At 46.8% G+C, this 18664-nt stretch overlaps 1 protein-coding gene across 4 annotated transcripts in view; it reads left to right on the top strand.

The window, feature by feature from the left end:
• LOC142590434 (uncharacterized) overlaps positions 1 to 18664 on the top strand; it is a 393201-nt gene that overhangs the window by 294960 nt on the left and 79577 nt on the right. Inside the window, exon 3 of one of the 4 annotated variants that reach the window (XR_012830114.1) lies at positions 10692 to 10828. The exons of 2 other annotated variants lie outside the window; for them this stretch is intronic. Coding sequence is in view for 1 of the 2 variants with exons in the window: in XM_075702535.1 (XP_075558650.1) it covers positions 10692 to 11848 (1157 nt within the window). In the remaining variant the exon portion in view is untranslated. Of the gene's footprint in view, positions 1 to 10691; positions 12063 to 18664 lie in introns of those variants that run through there. One more of the 4 variants, XM_075702535.1, reaches the window with a different exon arrangement.

Here is an 18664-nt window from a genome sequence, read left to right as displayed (position 1 = left end):
CGATAATTTGGATGGATTCGCGGCACCACCACGTAGCCCATAGAATCAATTTATCAGAACGTCGAAAATTTCGGACGCAAGAACTCTTCGGCGTCCGATTTTTCAGACGTTTTGCCTTAACCGCAGGTCCGCAACGGCGTTAATCGAAGCCACCACCACTGCCAGTTAGATTACCTCGCCGCCTCGAATCGGCGCTCTCGCATGCAGATCCGCTGGCAGCCGTAACCACCACTGCAGCAACGCTAGGCCCAGCTGCTTCGACGTTCACTATGAAGCTTCTTGCCATTGGGTGTCGTGTTTTTTATTGAAAGAATTCGCTGCAGTCAGCAATGCCATGGACTCCGCCTTTGTGGTCTTCGCGATTGGCTTAGAAGCTTGGAAAGCACAGTGCGTTGCATAATGCCGGTTCCCGAAAATCAGCTTCGCCTCCCTACGGAAATGTTACTTGGTGAAGCATGCGTAAGAGTATTGCAGTGAATTATAACAAGCGTGGGAAGCGGCTATGCCACCGGACACAGTATGTATTTTTTAATTATACGCGCGTACACCCGGTCTCCCCTGTCACAGTACGAGCACCGATATGCCTAATACATGTACCGACAGGCCTTCAGAGCGTTTTCGAATGTGCCTATGGCGGTTTGAGCCCTTAAGGGCAGTAAATGACATGCGTTTATTTTTTCCAATGGGCCGATTTTTCGGACGCTTTGGCGGCCCCTAGGGAGTTCGGAAAATCGGACGTGGACTGTGCAATTGACCAAGATGATGCTTTAAATGGTCCGTGGGGCGAACGAGTGGCGGAAGGAGGACAAGAACAGAAAGGACCTATGCATTGAGGAAAGAACGGGAAAGGAAGCGTGCTGCCGCCGTTTTGAAGGAGCTTGAGCTCAAAAAACAATGTTGGTTGATTCCGAGATACAGGTGTTCCTCATCCAAGCCAAAATAAACCCTTTATAGCAGTGAAACACAACACTGAGGCGTCATGCTCGGGCTGAGAGTATGTTAGGACAGTGGAGGTTGACTTACGAGCTGTTGGAAATCTAAATTGTGACAAAGTTCGGGCCTCATACCTCTGAGCTTGCTATAAATTGATAGAAATAGCTCATATTCGAAAAGATTTGCTTCTGTATGCATCTCCTTTTCTTTCGTATTTGAGAATGTCCGACTCGATTTGCAATTTTTTTCAAAGACGTTTTATTTGCTGTGCTTTTTACTAACCCCTCCCGTCTATTCTCTTTTTGCATTACATAAACACTACTCCTTAGTATTCAAATTGGATTAAGTCGTTCTTTTTTTAAAGAAAATTCATATGCTTACTAGAGAGTGACAGCATCGGGTGATATGGTTTCTTGACATAAAACATGGTTCTGCATCACTCTGGGAATCTTGCAAAGGCACTCAGGGAAAACCTGGAAAACTCAGAGAATTTGGAAATGTCAACTTGGTAGACACCCTGTACAACGTCGGAACCTTTCTCTCGGCTCATAGTCCATATAGCCCCATTAGTAGCCACTATGGCTCTTTGTACGTTACTGTCACGTGCAGGCACATCCGGCACCGTGCACACCACGATCTGCACCTGTGGGGCCAGCTCGCGCAAGTCGTTTGCCTCCTTTGCCAATGGCTGGGCTAGTCCTGTCTTTCTTGTTTGGGACGTTATTTAGCCCACCTGTGACTACGACAAGGTCGCGTCCGTGGGCTATTCCCGCAAGCTTTGCTTTTGCTTGCTCCATGGCAGTGCCTAATGTCACTCTTGGAAATATCCCTACTGCCACTCTTTTTTCAGCTTTCACCCTCTCCACAGTTGCCTCTGAGCACGTAGCCAGGTTTGAGTCGCCGGCGATAATCATCCTTTCACTCTCTCCTACTGCCGAGGCCTCTCCCTGCTTCCCTTTGTCATGCTTTTCTGGTTGTGGTGGTGGTAAACTTTGTTGAAAGTGGGAAGGAGAAAGGGGGAGGTTTCTGTGTGGTTTGGACTTGACAAGGGGCATTGACCTCTGTGTTACTGCTTTTCATTTGTGGTCGCATGAAGATAGGTGAAGCTCTTTCCAGGTACTCGCACCCTACTTTGCATACCTTCCACGTGCTTTGTTGACACTCCCTCTCCTGTCATGTTGGCAGACTGCTTTGCATTTTCGCGACCATTCTCCTTCACGATGGCGGCCCTGTGCAGCTTTTCTTCGGCGGCTTGGTCTTTTTTCCACCACCCTCTGTCCATAACGCTCCAGCTCTTTTACCCGTTTCTCAAGCTCATCCTGGAAAGCCTCCATTTTGTCCAGCCTAGCATCGACATCAGAGTGTCTGGCGATTGACTTTATTTCCTCCCTATTCTCATCCGGCCCCTTGTCTACCTTGGGGGACTCCCTGTACACTGCACGCTTTACCATCTTTCTTGCCATGTGTTGCACTTCGCTTTTTCTAATACAAACACCGAAGCTTTGAGAGCATGTGCCTTCTAGCAAAGTCCTATACGCACATAATCTAGATCCTTAAAATGCTGCAAAGTAGCTATCACCAATGATTTAGAAGCAATGAATGCCGCACAGACTTAAGGTACGAATGTGTTCACACGTGCTCAAACACGCTCTCACTGTCCTACCAAAGCAGTACTACCGATACCAATGCACACAAACTGCAACCACTAATAGCTAATGGTATTGCGACTTCCAAACTACTATATAAAAGCTACAAAGGCTAACGTCGCAAAACGGTTGCACGTGTTGAAACACATTTCGCGAATGGGTGCTGTGGCTATCCTGCAGAACTAAATATACACAAAACACACACACAAAAAAATACACAAAAAGAAAACGAGTCAGTTACTATTTAAAGGCTAAAAAATCAGGAAATCAAAAACAGAAGCAAGCTCAAAGCATGTACAAAAAACTCGCCATGTTTTCGTCGAAGCCACGGGGCCCTGGAAAAACACGTCCATCCGCCGCAAACATCATTGACACCAGCAGGATGGAAGTGGTAACAGTGGTATACCAACTATGTCTCATTGAGTGGGGGGAGGGTCAAACCACAAACGATCTGTGCTCTCTTTCTCGCTCTCTATCTCTCTCTATGTATAATATATATATATATATATATATATATATATGTATTGTGAATGACTATAACAACATGTGAAATTGTGTCGAAATGCTGCACTCAGTTATATTTCCAGTCGCCGACCGATTTCTCAGACTACAATGGGATGGCAAAAATGTCCGAATAAGACAACAGTCCGAAAAAACTTGTGAATGGGGAAAATGAACTTTATATTTGCGGATCAACATTGAAATAGTCACGGATTGTGTGTTGCCTCATTTTGCACCTCTGTGCGACGACATCCGCTTGTATTTGCGCGAGGGTCGACCTCTCGTCACACACATTTGACAGCAACATCAGCGCACTGTTAATGTCCGATGTCGTTGGTTGAGGACAGCTGAAGGACTCATCATCGGATCCGGAATCATTTTCTTGAAGCATGAGCACTTGTGTCGCGCTCTCGTCGTCAGTAGGCTCCGCGCACAGTTGAAGGTTCAGCAGCGCAAAATCCACCGTACCTATTTGCTATCGTTGCTGGCTGAACGGCCTTCCACGAATCAGCAAGCATGCAGACTGCCGTGAAGAGGTTCACGGGGTGTACTTTTTCGTTGTTGATGCACAGGATTGTGCGGTGAAGCAGACTAGCATGGTAGAGCGCTTTTAAGATTTTGTATCTCGCCCTGGCCCATGGGGTGTAGCCCACTCGTGGTATTCGGGGGCAAAAATTCCAGCCGGATGGCTTGCAGATTGTCTGCAGCGCCATGGGCTGCACATTTGTCGACAAAAATCACCACTTGGCATTGCTGGGATCGAAACATTCCGTCCATGCGGCGCAGGTAACCCTCGAATGATGATTGCGTAATCCATGCCTTTAAATTGCTCATGTACCATACTGGCAGGTTTCTGGGGCCCTTGAAGCACCTGGGGTTTTGCGACTTTCCAATCACAAGAAGTGGAATTTTCTCGGTACCGGTCGCGTTCGCACCGACCGTAACCGTAATTATTTCTTTGCTGAGCCGCCCTCCAGTACTTGGATCACCTGAGAAATACAGCAAACGGTCCAGCATCCTAAAGAATAAAACCGTTTCATCGCAATTAAAAATGTCGTCAGGGCTGTAATTTTGCAGGAGAAAGATCAAATCATTGCGGCAGTATTGTGCCACCACAGCCTGCCTGGTTGACGGCTCCACTGTCGCCGCACATCTTCTTAAAGGATACTCCATGCCTTTTCTTAAAGCTGCGCAGCCATCCGTCAGTGAACTTAAAGTTCTCAATGTTCATCTTGATGGCGAGATCTTTGGCCTTCTGTTCAAGCGTGTCACCAGAAACTGGAAGATTCTTCGTCCGCACCCCTTTAAGCCCCAATTTAAATGCGTCTTCCAGATGCAAATGATCACCCTTGCGGTCCGTTTTTTTCTTTCGAGTGAATTCTCGAAGGCAGACAGTATCTTGCTCTTCTTTCGGATGTAATCTGAAACTGCTTGCTTGGACAGCTGGAACTGCTTCGCCACGTCAGCTTGCGTCCGTCCTTTCTCCATGAGTTCAATGATCGCAGCTTTCTTTTCCAAAGTTAAGGTGGTGTAGTTGCCGCGTTTCTTCTTTGCAAAGTTCGGCGGAGAGGTGTGAGGCGTGGCCATAGTGTCGAGAACACACAGCAAAAATTCACTCCCGAAAGGCGAGAATATCCCGGGAGACGCACGCTGCACACAAGTGGCAATGGTAACCGTTCACGATCGATGGATGGATAAGGCTTAACCCTTGAAATCGGGTGGCGGCTCATGACACCTAGCTGCGACACCAATCCAATTGAAGCCACCAGCGGTTCCAAACAAGCCTCAAGCCAGCGTAATTCAACATGGTGGCATGCGGGGTGCCGGTTGATCCCCAAAAGAGGAAGGCATAGGCGACGACTGTCTACAGCTTATAAGAGTGATTTACCTAGAAAATACAGTTTGCGATGAATGGGAAGGGATGAGGAGCGAGGAGAAGGTTGATATCAACATGTGACTGAGGCAGGGGTGCTCGTTATCCCCACTGCTGTTTATGATGTTCATGGCGAGGAGGGAAAAGGGCTAGAATGAAGTAATATTTGGTTTAATCTCTCATACGAGCAGGCCGGCACAGTATTAGAGCAGCAGCTTCCAGGTTTATTTTATGCGGATGACATTGCGTTGCTAGCTAACACGCAAAGTGACATGCATTGTCTGGCCAATTCTGTGGACAGGAAGGCCATAACTTAGGTCTGAAATGTAGTGTTAAAAAATGAGGTGCAACAGTATTAATTAAAAACAGCGAACAGACAGTGACAGACAGCACCAGGAAATATCTTGCGTAAAAGAATATAAACACCTTGGTATACAGATAAATGAAGGCAATAAATGTATGGAGACACAGGAAAAAAATAATAAAGTAAAGGGGAAGAGAAATGCGGCCATAACGAAACACAGAGCACTAGGGAGATACAATAGGTGCGAGGTGCTGTGGGGTATGTGGAAAGATCTAATGGTTCCAAGACTTACATTTGGAAATGCGGTTGTTTGCTTGAAATCAGGGATACAATTAGGACTCGATTGGAACCAAATGTCAGCAGGACGCCTCGCATTGGGCACTCACGGGAAGACTATAAATGAAGCTATCCAGAGTAATATGGGCTGGACAAGTTTTGAGGTGAGGGAAGCTCACACACAAATTAATCGTGAATAACAACTGAGCAATATGGAAGAAAGTGAATAAATTGGGAGAGTGTTCAGGTGTTTGTACAAGAATAACATTCCTTCATAGTGGAGTAAAAGAACTAGGAAGCTTACCAGCAAGTATGCGGCCTGTGTGGTGAGGAACACAGCAACAAAGAACATCAAGCGAAAAGTCAGAAACTGAAATAATCTCATGGGTGGTTGCAATGAAAAAAGAAACTTACCATGAGTAACTTCGTAAGAGGAAAAAGCTAAATCAGAAAAGAAACAATTTATGATAACTCAAAGGGAAGCTCATTACATTTTGAAGCGAGATCAGAATGCCTTGGAACACGCACTTATAAAGCGAGATATAAGAAGGAAGAAGAAGCATGTGTTTGCTGCGGTACAGTAGGGAAACGATAGAGCGTGTGTTACAGTCGAACCCGGCTATAACGTATTCGCAAAAAAATGCCTATCAGTTCTATATAGAGCATAATTCGATATAAGCCTGCTAAATAATTGGATGTCATAAGAGCACATTCTATCTATAAAATTACTTTATTAATGAAACTAGCTTAGTCTTGCATGAAATAGTCCTATATTTTCTTCTGCTGGAGCAATTTCGCTGCCTACGACGCAAGCACTTTTCCACATTGTCTAAGGAGTTAGAGCAGCTGAGGCCGCAACTTTCTGCATTCGTGTAGAAGCACCGGACTAGTGCACGGTGCACGCCACAGGCATCGGGTCGCGAGTTTGGCCGCTTTAGCCCTAATCTCCCCCTTATTCTTCATGATCGTGATGAGAGTGCTCCTCGGAATCTTGTACGCTGAGGGGATATCCGACTTCTCACCGCGTTTGACCCGATTTATGATTTCGAGCCTCACGACGAAGGGCGAATTCTGCCGCTTCATCACAGCAACAATGTGGGAGAAGGCCCACATAGCACGCACACAGTGAACCAGAAAAGCAGCAAGACAACTCTCACTTTCGGCATCTTTCGGCGTTTTGCACAACGAGAGCACAAGAGCCTCTGGTTGGCTGTCTGAGCAAGCGCTGCGGGCGGGCCAGGATCATATTTAGCAGGGGGATGTCGATGGCTCGTCCGAGGCAGCGTGGTCACGTTAAGGAGACCGGTTGGTTGGAGCCGCGCCGCCGAGTTTTTCTGTCACCACGAGGGAAAGCCGGCTTCCGGGGGCACTTTCTGCCAAGCGACATTCGATATATCGGGAGTCGCTGCTATTTTTGTTCGATGAAAGCGTAATTTTTGCTATTGGCGGCGAGGAGTTACGGAGTCGCCATCTATCGGAAGCGCCTCGCTGGCGTAGTATGCGGGATCACGCGGCGCGCTCCTCATAGGTTTTGCTGTCAACGCTCACTGAAAACACCACGCGCGAGCTCTCCCGGACATTTCTGTAAGTACTTTCGAAACGAGAGAAGTTTTTTACTGTCTAAATAATAATCTTGGGCAAACTGAAAGCACACAATCGTTTACAGATGCTCTCTCTTTACCGAATACGTACAGTGAACGCCACTGCGCGCGGTCGCCGCGATGGAGTCTGCCGAACCGGCTTCTTGCGTGAAAGGTAGGTAAACGCTGAGAGCAAACTATGTGAAATATGTTCTTATAGTGTTTGTATAAGTAAATGGAGCGTAATAGAACGAAGCCTCAATGCTGCGATCGCGCACATTCGCAGCGACCGACTGCGCGTCTGCATGCTTGTCCGCACACTGTTTCGCTTTCTCCGCGCGCGCGTTTTCGCCCCGTGCCATGAGCTTTAGGCCGCAGAATATGAGCATATGGCAGTATACAAGCAAGCATTGTTGCGTGGGTGCTATCAGAACCGTCAAAAATGATTTCATTGTAGAGACTTCGACGCCTACGGGGACGGTGATGTGCCGTCGCGACGATTCAATTTTTTTTTTCTTCTAAATTCTTTGACCTTTCAATATTACTTCTCGAGTTGCGTCGCACTGGAGTTCTCAGCGTGCAATTTCCCGCTGCTCTTTTTTTTGTAATCTAGTGCATTAATTCATAACACAAACATGACCATATGCCATGCTTTTTTTTAAATGCGCTTCTTACCGCCGCCTTTCCACTCCACTGAAATTGCCAGTATCTATAGGATCGACAAGTTCATAGACCAAACCATCATGACATTATTAGGGCAGCGGACTCGGGCGAGCGTCTCAGTGCGCGTTTTCAGATCATCGCAGACCGGGCGCCGTAGCAGAAATCTTCCTCGCCTCTGTCCTTGTTGAATACCCGACTTGTAGCCGATGACTGTTTGCCGGTTTTATGTTTCGCGAGCCAAGATTCACGCAGCTTCTTGTCCTGCGGCTACGTTTGAACAAGGCTGACACTGACCTCCGTTACGTGCGTCCGGCCCTGCGGCACCGAGCAGTAGCCTACCATATTGCGCGCCTTCAAAGGCAGCCACTACCTATTGTAGTGATTTCAAGCGTTGTAAAGGAGACACTCGAAGCGGGAAAATTTTGCCACTAAATGAGGACCGCTGCGTACGAGGGAATTAAAACTCGTTTTCAGCTCGCTTCGGCGTTCCCGAAGCAGCCGAAGCGGCCGCTATGCCCACGTGACCCCTCCTAGCACGTCACGCCGACGGTGGCGCCAGCTTTTCCAGTGGTGGAACTCGAGGCCAATATATACTCGTTGTAACTATACCGTGTCCAGAAATTGTTCGATATATAGAATAATTCGATGTAAAAGGATTCGATATAGTCGGGTTCGACTGTATTAGAATGTGAAGACATCTTCCCAGTGGTTGACGTAGCCACCACTGGCCTTGAAGCCCTTGGGTTCAGCGAGAGTAAGTGAAAAGTACACATGTTCGCAATAGAGATTAGTAAGAGGTGGTAGGAAAATTGGTGGAAGAAAGTAGGGAAACGACAAAAAATGGAGATGTACAAAGGCAAAGTTCACAATAGGGGGTCAGAAAATTTGGTTGTGGGAAATCATGTTTTTTTTTCTTTTTTAACCTAGGTAGGATATTAAGCAGTATAGTAGCAAGCGCTTGGTGGTGCAACCCACCGCCTCCTCTCCTTGCTGGAGCAAGGAGAGGAGGTGCCGCCGGTGAGAGGAGCATGGAGAGGAATGGAGCATGGAGCAATGGAGCAAGGCATATTAGAATGTGAAGATATCTGCGCAGCGGTCGATTTAGGAATCACTAGCGTCCTTGAAGCCCTTGGGTTCATCAAGAGCAGGGGGAAAATAACCATGTCCAGAATGGAGATTAGTAAAAGGCGACTTGAAGCTTGGAAAAAGTTAGGTAAACTAGAAACAACAAGGGCGTACAAAAACAAAGTTCACAATAGGGTTTCACGATGTTTGTTTATTGGAATTCATAGGCAGGACATTGGGCATTAAAATAGCAAGAGGTTGGTGGCGCAACCCACCGCACCGTTCCGAAGTGTGTTGTACGGGAGCACTTCGGCGCCAGTTCTGTGCCAGCACGGAGGAAGAAGTTGACGTTCGTGTGTGTCTCACTGTGTCAGTTTTTCAATCTGGCTGCCTTGTGCTAGTGGCCCTTTTTCAAACGCCGTGCCCATGTTGCGGAGACGAACATGCCTGTTAAATTATATATATATATATATATATATATATATATATATATATATATATATATATATATAAGCACCCTCGCTGGAACCCAGGGGTAAGTTGGGCACGATATGAAACTAGTGTGTGTGTGTCATTCCTTCGGAGCCACCGATGGTGCTTGGTGCCTCCATTCGCAAATACTACAATACCTTCACCTGCTAGTGTGTTAAAATCCACTGTGCTTTGCAAAGGGAGCATACCATTCCTTGTCAGTTCCAGCAATCATTTGCCAATATTTTGCGATGGCAGAGCACAAGGAGCAGAGCGCACTCCAAAAGAAGTTGCCGTATTTTTGCATCTCTAAGCTGCACCAAACATCGTAAAAAATTTACTTAAGGTCAGGATCGGGGTGTGAATTACTGGAATTCGGATTTGAAGTTTTACTCCATGACAACACAGCGTGCGCTGCCCCAAAGCCACACTTCAGGGCAAGGGTTTCAAGTACTCATACTTTCACTATCTCCTGGGGAATCCCACCCTTTTTTCACCCCTGTGTGTTGAATCTCCCTTCTCTCCTGCACGGTCGGTCATTTTCCTCCTCTGTGTGGGTCGCCATTTTGCATTTAGCAGTTAGTGAATAGTGCACATGGTGCTGGAAAAGTAGAACTTGGGCCACGATAGGCCGTGCTCACCGGCCCAACTCCCGTCTCCGGAAACAGTAAAGCAGTCATTGGCTTAAGATATGACATGGACAAGTGGTTTATCCCCAAATGGATGCTGTTTTGTAAACATCTAGGGGTTGCGTAGGCAGTTCTTACCTTGGGTTATAGACGCACATTATTCTTTTTTTCTTTCTGGGCTGTTCTGAAAGAGGACGCGGGTTGTAGGTGTTGGCAGGTTATGTGACGAAAACTGCGGAATTTCCTAGCCGGCTCTTTGCAATCTCAACTTACGATAACATAGCCAAAGTTCATTGTGTGGTCAAGAAGAAACTCGCTGATGAAGTCTCATATAAAACAAATTTGTTGTGCCAGCGAATCATAACAAATTTTGCAAGTGCCTAATGTGGTTACCGGGTGTCAAGTTATCATTGAGGTATGAGCGCAGGCTTGGTCAAAGCATTTTTGAAGTGTTCTCTAAGGGTCATAGGAGAGAGTAGTCAAGCACTCCACATTCTGTCACTTTGTAATTCTTTAGCTTTCTGAAAAATTCCTTTTATAAGTGGACTTCACAAACAGGGTCATGAAGCATTCAAATGCAGAAATATTGAGTAAATAAAAATGAGCATTAGTTCTTTCTTTCATCATGCTTAAGGTCACCCTGAAGATCTCCAAAATCAAATGAAAAAGATAGCTTGTCAATAAAGTTAGCATCGGTGTTCGTTTTTGGCATTTCCTAAAAACTCTTATTTACTTTTTTTATTTGTGCAGCATTGGGGCCTTCAATTTCTGCGTCAACTGCCAAATTTGACTACTCAAAGCAAGGATGCCTCCACCGATGTCAGCTATGTGACTATGTGGCTGATGAACTATTTCTTCTGGAAGCACATGCCAGCATCCATACTGGCGAGAAGCCATTTTATTGCCCTTCAAGCTCTCGGAGCTTCTCACGAAAGCCCCACCTGAAAGCCCACCTGCGCACCCACACAGGCGAGAAGCCATTTGACTGCCCTTCATGCTCTCGGAGCTTCTCAGAAAAGGGCACCCTGAAAGCCCACCTGCGCACCCACACAGGCGAGAAGCCATTTGACTGCCCTTCATGCTCTCGACGCTTCTCAGAAAAAGGCCACATGAAAGCCCACCTGCGCACCCACACAGGCGAGAAGCCATTTGACTGCCCTTCATGCACTCGGAGCTTCTCGTGGAAGAGCTGCTTGAAAGTCCACCTGTGCACCCACACAGGCGAGAAGCCATATCAGTGCCCTTCATGCTCTCAGAGCTTCTCACAGAAGAGCCGCCTGAAAGTCCACCTGCGCACCCACACAGGCGAGAAGCCGTATCAGTGCCCTTCATGCACTCAGAGCTTCTCAGGACAGCCCCAGCTGAAAGCCCACCTGCGCACCCACACAGGCGAGAAGCCATTTGACTGCCCTTCATGCTCTCGGAGCTTCTCAGAAAAGGGCAGCCTGAAAGCCCACCTGCGCACCCACACAGGCGAGAAGCCATATCAGTGCCCTTCATGCACTCGGAGCTTCTCACGAAAGCCCCACCTGAAAGCCCACTTGCGCACCCACACAGGCGAGAAGCCATTTGACTGCCCTTCATGCACTCGGAGCTTCTCACGACAGCCCCAGCTGAAAGCCCACCTGCGCACCCACACAGGCGAGAAGCCATATCAGTGCCCTTCATGCACTCGGAGCTTCTCACAAACGGCCCACCTGAAAGCCCACCTGCGCACCCACACAGGCGAGAAGCCATTTGACTGCCCTTCATGCACTCGGAGCTTCTCACGAAATGGCAGCCTGATAGTCCACCTGCGCACCCACACAGGCGAGAAGCCATTTGACTGCCCTTCATGCACTCGGAGCTTCTCACAAAAGGCCCGCCTGAAAACCCACCTGCGCACCCACACAGGCGAGAAGCCATAGCAGTGCCCTTCATGCTCTCAGAGCTTCTCAATCAAGCGTCACCTGAAAGCCCACCTGCACACCCACAGGCGAGAAGCCATATCAGTGCCTTTCTTGCTTTCGGAAATTCTCACACAAGGGCAACCTTAGGAAACACATGAGGCGAGAAGCCATTTCATTGCCCACTCTGCCTTCAGTGATTCTCGTAGAAGAATGCCCTGAAGATACACCGGTGCATTCATACAAGTGACCGGCCATATAGTTGCATTGCCTGCTTCAGGTCCTCATCACTTGAACATACTTGGAGAGCACAGCACCATGATTCAATTCAATTCACTTTATTTTCAACACCACAATGTTGAGGACCGCGAACCGAAAGCTTTTTATGGCTTGACAAGGTCCGCAGCCCTTTTTAACAAGCAGTGACAGAGCATAGGGTTAGGTATTACATATTAAGCTAGAATTGCCTAAGTCCCAATAACACGAGTGTCAGACATAATGCATATATATAATATATACATACATATATGTGTAAAATGAATTCAAGTGAAACAGAATGTATACTCACGTACAATTCAAACCGAAAGAATTAACGCTAATTACTAATGCACATTATACATATATGAAAACAAATGTGTCACACAAAACATACTGCAATGCACTATTCGGCAAATACACTGTTACAAAAACAATTTGTTCCATTTTTCCATACTGTAGGGTAGTTTAACAATCTCGTTGACCTAGAGTCTGAATTAAAAATCTACATTCGTGTAGCATGTTACGTACTGTTCTACTGCATCAGGTGGGACAGGTGTCTCCGCATGCTCCTGAGAGCAAGCTTTAACTCGGGCCCAACTTTGATGCCGCCTATTCAAATACATGTAAAACGCAGAAATGCTTTTCTGAAATAACCAGTGGGCTGATTGTAACGAAATTTGTTGCATTTGAGAGAAAAAGCTAAATTCTGGTGACTGCTGGAGGGATAATTTAGTTTGAAGGCCTGAATGTTATAACAGGAATTTACAAAGATTTTTCATTTTAAAAAAGGTAGAGCCAGAACTTCATAAATTTTTAACTCTGCACCTGGAATAGATATCGTAGCTCTGTAAACTGCATATGCTAGATATTCCAAAGCAGACAAATTTGATGTATCAATGTATATCTTGTCAACTTGTTACACTGTTTACAGGAACCTTGCAGATGTCCTACTCATTTATTAGTGGCTTATTTTAACGCTTTCATACCTAAATATTGTCCGCTTTAGGTGTCCTATTTGGAGCATTTTACAGAATTGCAGTATTTTTGATTGCTGAGTTACCAAAGTTGTAAATTTGATTGTGTCATTTTTTGAAAATTCGTGATTTTCAACAATAGCTATTAAAAGATTGATGGCCTAAATAAAAAATTCACTACCAACAGTCACTACATTCTATTTGTTTTATATGCAACAAACCTCATCTGGTTTCGTGCAGTAGTTGTCAAGAAAAATGATCTCTCCTTTCCCATGAATGTACATGGGAGCCCCCAAGCTGAAGCTTGCTCTTAATGCGTTTCTGAAACACTTTTGTGGGGTTACCATATTTTCTCTAGATCTTCTCTCAACACGTTATGGAACACAGAGCAAAAGGATTTATGAGAACCCACATAAAGCCGTTGTAGCTGAGAAAAAAGTCAAAATACAGTTAAACTTTAATTAAAAGGAGTCGGCAAAAACAGCTATTTGCTTTGTTATATTGTGGCTTTTCATTATTTGAAAAGTAATTGATGTTCATTCGTGTCTTCAAAATTACTGTTTGCATGCCCCTACAAACTATGTACGTTAACTGTAATAATTGTTACACTACAGATGTCTAAATGATGTGTTCTTTAGGCTGTTTTTTTTTCAGTGTTCTCTTTGGTACATATGAACTTGTTCTCTTAGACCAATTCATGTATTTGTTGGCTCTTGGTTCTGGTCTACATGGTTCATCGTGGATTCTTTTGATCTTATTCTATTCGTGCCTTTCTTTTTTTTACAAATAGGTACTTTTTTAGAGGAATTGATTGTTCAGTAAGCTAGCTTTCCACTGTCTGTATCATCAGAGCATCAAATAAATGCCATTGTTTGGTGAGTATTCGTTGTCTGTTCTTGATATTTCAATAAGTTATTGACGGCATGCAATATAGGGATGCTAGCATTTTATTATATCTGGGGCTGCAAGAGAAGTTGAATGACCGCAGTTGGAACTTCATTATTAACACAAAAGGAGCCTGTTATAAGTAACATAGATGAGTAATCTATGTTTGAGTCGAATGTCAAGTCCACCATGCTTAAGTCATTCTTACATTTTATTTCAACTAATGTACCAGCATTTCTATAAGCACTAGTGCGACATATAGTTGTGGGAATATTTGTCTAAACTTTACGTATTGAATTGAACATATAAGCCTGCACTGTTTAATACATTTGTGTGCGGAAGCATTGAAATTGAGCCAATCCTGTTTTTCGAAATTTGAAAAAGATGCTTTCTGAATTGCAGTTGTACTAGTTTCTCATCAGGAATTTCCTCACCGACAAAATTGTGTACAAGACATGCTTTTAAGGTAATAAATACAAGGGTTTACTGTTTCGATTAAGGGCGTGCAAATATTTGATACGTTAAAGTAGGCACTTTGTCAATACAACTATATTCTAATAGCCTTCGAAAACTTAAAACACTATGTGTACAGAAATGAACCTCAAACTGAAGCAAAAGTATGATAAATGTCACCCCCATGGGCATAGGAGACTCGCCACCGGGTGGCCGAGTTGAACAGACGTGTGCATTTTCATCTCCGACAGTCACTGTCTTCCTCCTGTTACTTTGGGCCTTGGGGCCCAAAAGTCGCATCGACCGTGGTTATGGATTACCCAGAGGCAGCTTTGAATGTTCTATTACCCGAGGACATGGAATTAGAGCAGTTTGAAGACGCCCTCATGCCAGAGAATGCGCTAACCCTAACGAGCACCTCGACCGATGCCATGGTGGACACCACCGCTTCGAGAAAGACGCCGCTGCGTCCAGACGTGAATCCATTCGCTCCACTTGCTGATGCTGAGCCACCAAGAGGGAGCAAAGGCAAGTACGATGATTTACTCGTCTCATACCTACTCATTGTACCCACCGCCAAGCATGGGCAGAAACGCTCACGCGGAACACTGTCCGCGATAGCTGCAGCTGCAGCAGCAAAACCCAAGGCTGCGTTTCGTCATGGCGTCTCTCACTACAACGGCAACGCAACGCCATAGTTTAATGCGTATGACTCGGACTCGGTGTCTACTCGCGAAGATGACAGCGAACAAGGAGCATGGAAAACCGTTACATATAAACGCCACGATCCAGCCAAGAAACAAGCGAACGCGCACCCAACGCCGTTCATACGCTCGCACTGTGATCCTAAAACCTCCAGAGCCATGCAGAATCATGGATGAAAATTTAATTGTTATTGATGAGGCACTTTGGAATCACATGCACAACGCTCCCTCAACGCATTAAAGGGAAGCTGACCCGATCGTTCAGGTCAGATATTTGGACAGGAGTAATCAAATAGCGGTTGACACCGATCATCGCGACACGAGATGTCGTTCTGTCTTTAATACAGCTTCCAATAAATGGCAAGCCAACTGTATTTCAAGCATACGAGGCCATAGAAAAGGGTCAAATGTGGGGCATTATCCGCAACGCAGGAGGAATGACTGCCGAGCAGCTTACCATGAACCTGCACTGCCGGAAGTGCGACATTGTCAGCGCTCGCCCCATTGGGGAGAAAGGCACCGCTGTAGTCACTTTTAAAGGGACTAGCCTTCCATACAAAATCGGGCCCAAGTGTTTCACAATACTAGTCTATCCGTTCAAGTCACAGGTCTACACTTGTGAGACGTGCCACAAATTAGGACACGGAAAACAGCATTGTCCGAATTTTAACAGACCGCGTTGTGCCACATGTGGCGGAAAGCTGCATAGCAGTGACGAGGTCTGTCCCAACCAGGGGCCGAAATGCCGCAATTGGGGGGGTAAACACCTTGCAACGGCTCAAGACTGCCCTCAGAGCATACAGATCAACAAACAGCTGCACGTGAAGTCAAAATGCCCTCAGAAGCAAAGCCAGAACTCCATGGGTTCACAATTGGAAGTTCATGAGCGCCCTCAAAAGACAGTGACCCTGAGACACAACTCTTACACTGGGCCTCCCCGCGCTCCATCAACTCCTGCAATACCGCCGGAAATAAACCGCTTTTCGACCACAGCAAACATGCCTTTGCTAATTTCGTCAAAATGGCTAACAGCGAAGCGCTAGAACACGCGAATGTGAGTCACGCCAAAATTACAGGTGAGTCTGTCCTCGCCTCACTCTCAGCAAATGAAGGTGCACAGGTTCATAGACAAATCCATGAAACTATCACTGTCGGGGCACCAGAGCAGAGCCAGAATAAGCTGCTAGAAACGCGGCCAAAACCACAAATTCATCCTGATTACGAAGCCATCTTCTCTGCACACCTGGCACAAATAGAACATAACATCGTGTCAAGGGTACAAACGATGATAGAACGAGCTATCGAAACATGCGTTCGCACCATCATGCAGCGCCCAATGCACCATGGAACGCTCTCCTTCGGAGGTCTTGCCACGGCCGCATGAGTTAATATGGTGCCTTTGCTGTCTGTACAGATAGCTCCGACGCAGATGGCTCACACACAACATGGCTCAGCTGATCACTCAAGTTAATGTTTGCGGTCACGGTCGGGATGTGGCGGGAGCCGTCCCAACAGTGATTCAGTGGAACTGCCGCTCCTTCAAAAAAAAAAAAAAGCAGACATGACTTTATGTTAGGGCGTGTCGCATAACAGTCTCAGACCCGCCGTCGTGGCATTGCAGGAGGTGAACTGCTTTATGCCACGCTTACCATACTTCGAGGGCTATCGCTTCCCCGAAGACACCGACACACCTGTGTGCAAAGCTGTGTATCTGGATCGAAGACTCACCCACACAAAGCTCGACACTGAGCCTTGGTGCTCGAATATTGCTAATGTTACTGGATGCTCCATTCAACTTACGCCCGAAAGAATAATAGTTGTTTTTTTCTGTGTACATACGCCCAGAAAACGCACGAAGGAAGACTAAGGGCACCTCGGTAGACTTTAGCTACATACATTTTCGGAAGATGTATCCCAAGGATACAATTCTAATCTGTCAAGACTTCAATGCTCAACACGTAGCCTGGAACTATAATAAGTGCAGCCCACGTGGTCGTCATATCATGGAAGAGTTTGACCATTATGGACTATCGCTCTTTATGGGGCTCTTGCATTGCCCAGGGGGCGCTGCGAGAAAGGTGCTAAAAAGCGCCCTCTGTCCTAAAATGGGTCGTACCAAGCTCGGTCGTCTGCTTCGGAAAGCACGTTTACAATATGGACCCGCCACTTTCGGTTGTGTTGTAGCACGGCCTGCTGCGTATATCGGGCGCCGAAGATTTTTTCAGGGATGGCACGCTGCGTAAAGGCAAGAAATTATGCAGCGCCGAATACGTGTACGCCATTCAAGAATTAGGCGGCGAAGTTTTAGCACGGTGTCAATCGCAAGTGAAGCGAGTCGCGTACGTCGTGGAACTGCAGAAGGTTGGCACGCTAGCTGCTAGATTCATGCGCACAAACGCGAGGAAATGCGTGCTATAAATGAATCCACAGCAGCAATAAGCAGACATCATGTGTACGGAACTGCTCGAGCACACGACGGTACGCGCCGCGGTGTACGAACTGCTCGAGCGCACGATCGTACGCGCCGCGACGGCAGCGGTCTTTCGACATGCCGCCAAACGGCGGGCCTCCTGCAATCTTTGTTGACTGCATGCCGCTAAACTGATGCAATGGATGTGAGCTCGCACGTGCGTGCGAATCGCGCTGTAGCGCGAGCTTGTGCGTTGCTCGCTTGATGTAGCTTTTAATGACAGCGCTCGAACATCGATGTGCTGCAATCAATACTGCCTTGCTGCGCTGCTTCAACGTGCTGGCTTGAGATCAAGGATGAGCGCATTTAACTCTCTTAACCTGTGCTGCTCGTAGTGGAGTAGTGAATTGTCATCGAATGAGCCCGACCATTTGTGCTCATTTGCACACACTTCACCACTTCGCATCGGTCGAATTGTTAATTGTCGCTGTGGCCGGGTCTCGAATCGTGAATTACCAGCCATGCCTGCTGCTATGTCGGTCTGCTGTCGGGACTGTAGGTGCAAAAGAGCGAAATTTCGAACGCAGATAAGCAAGCTTCAAGACAGGCGAAGCAGTCAGCATGGCACGAAGTTTCGCTTACTCGGCGCGACGAACTGCAGCTATGCAGCGCGCCCGACGCTCCACTTCGCGAGGCCTTGAAGGAAAACGGTAGAATCTGATGTTGGGATTCAGGCCTTCTTGTTCATGGCAGCCCACGACGCAGAAGTAATGACGGTGACGCCTTTTCGAGGCTGGGCTAGGTCTCTCCGGATCGGCATCACCGATTCCTTCTGCTCCCAGCATTACGTCCCACGGCACACGGAGAGTCCGTTTTCGTTAAACTATAGGCTGCGGCGAGCTCGCAGCGTGGTCGGCGTGGTCTGTGAGAAGTGACGAGCCTTTTCGCACTCGCAAGAGGGCATAAAAAAGTGCGAATCGACGCAAAACTCGGCCTAGAAACGTGCTTCGCCACAGCCAGGGCTCAATACGACCCAAGCTGGTACGACCCAGATGTCGTTTCCCGCACCACCACCAGGCGCCGCTACTATACCTCAAACTCCAGCGCAAGACGCCCATTCTGCCGCAATGCCATACAAGGCTTGGACAGGACA

Source organism: Dermacentor variabilis, chromosome 8 (genome assembly GCF_050947875.1).
Source record: "Dermacentor variabilis isolate Ectoservices chromosome 8, ASM5094787v1, whole genome shotgun sequence".
NCBI lineage: Eukaryota > Metazoa > Arthropoda > Arachnida > Ixodida > Ixodidae > Dermacentor > Dermacentor variabilis.
Note: the sequence above shows the minus strand (reverse complement) of the source record. Positions and strands in the feature narration are given on the sequence as shown.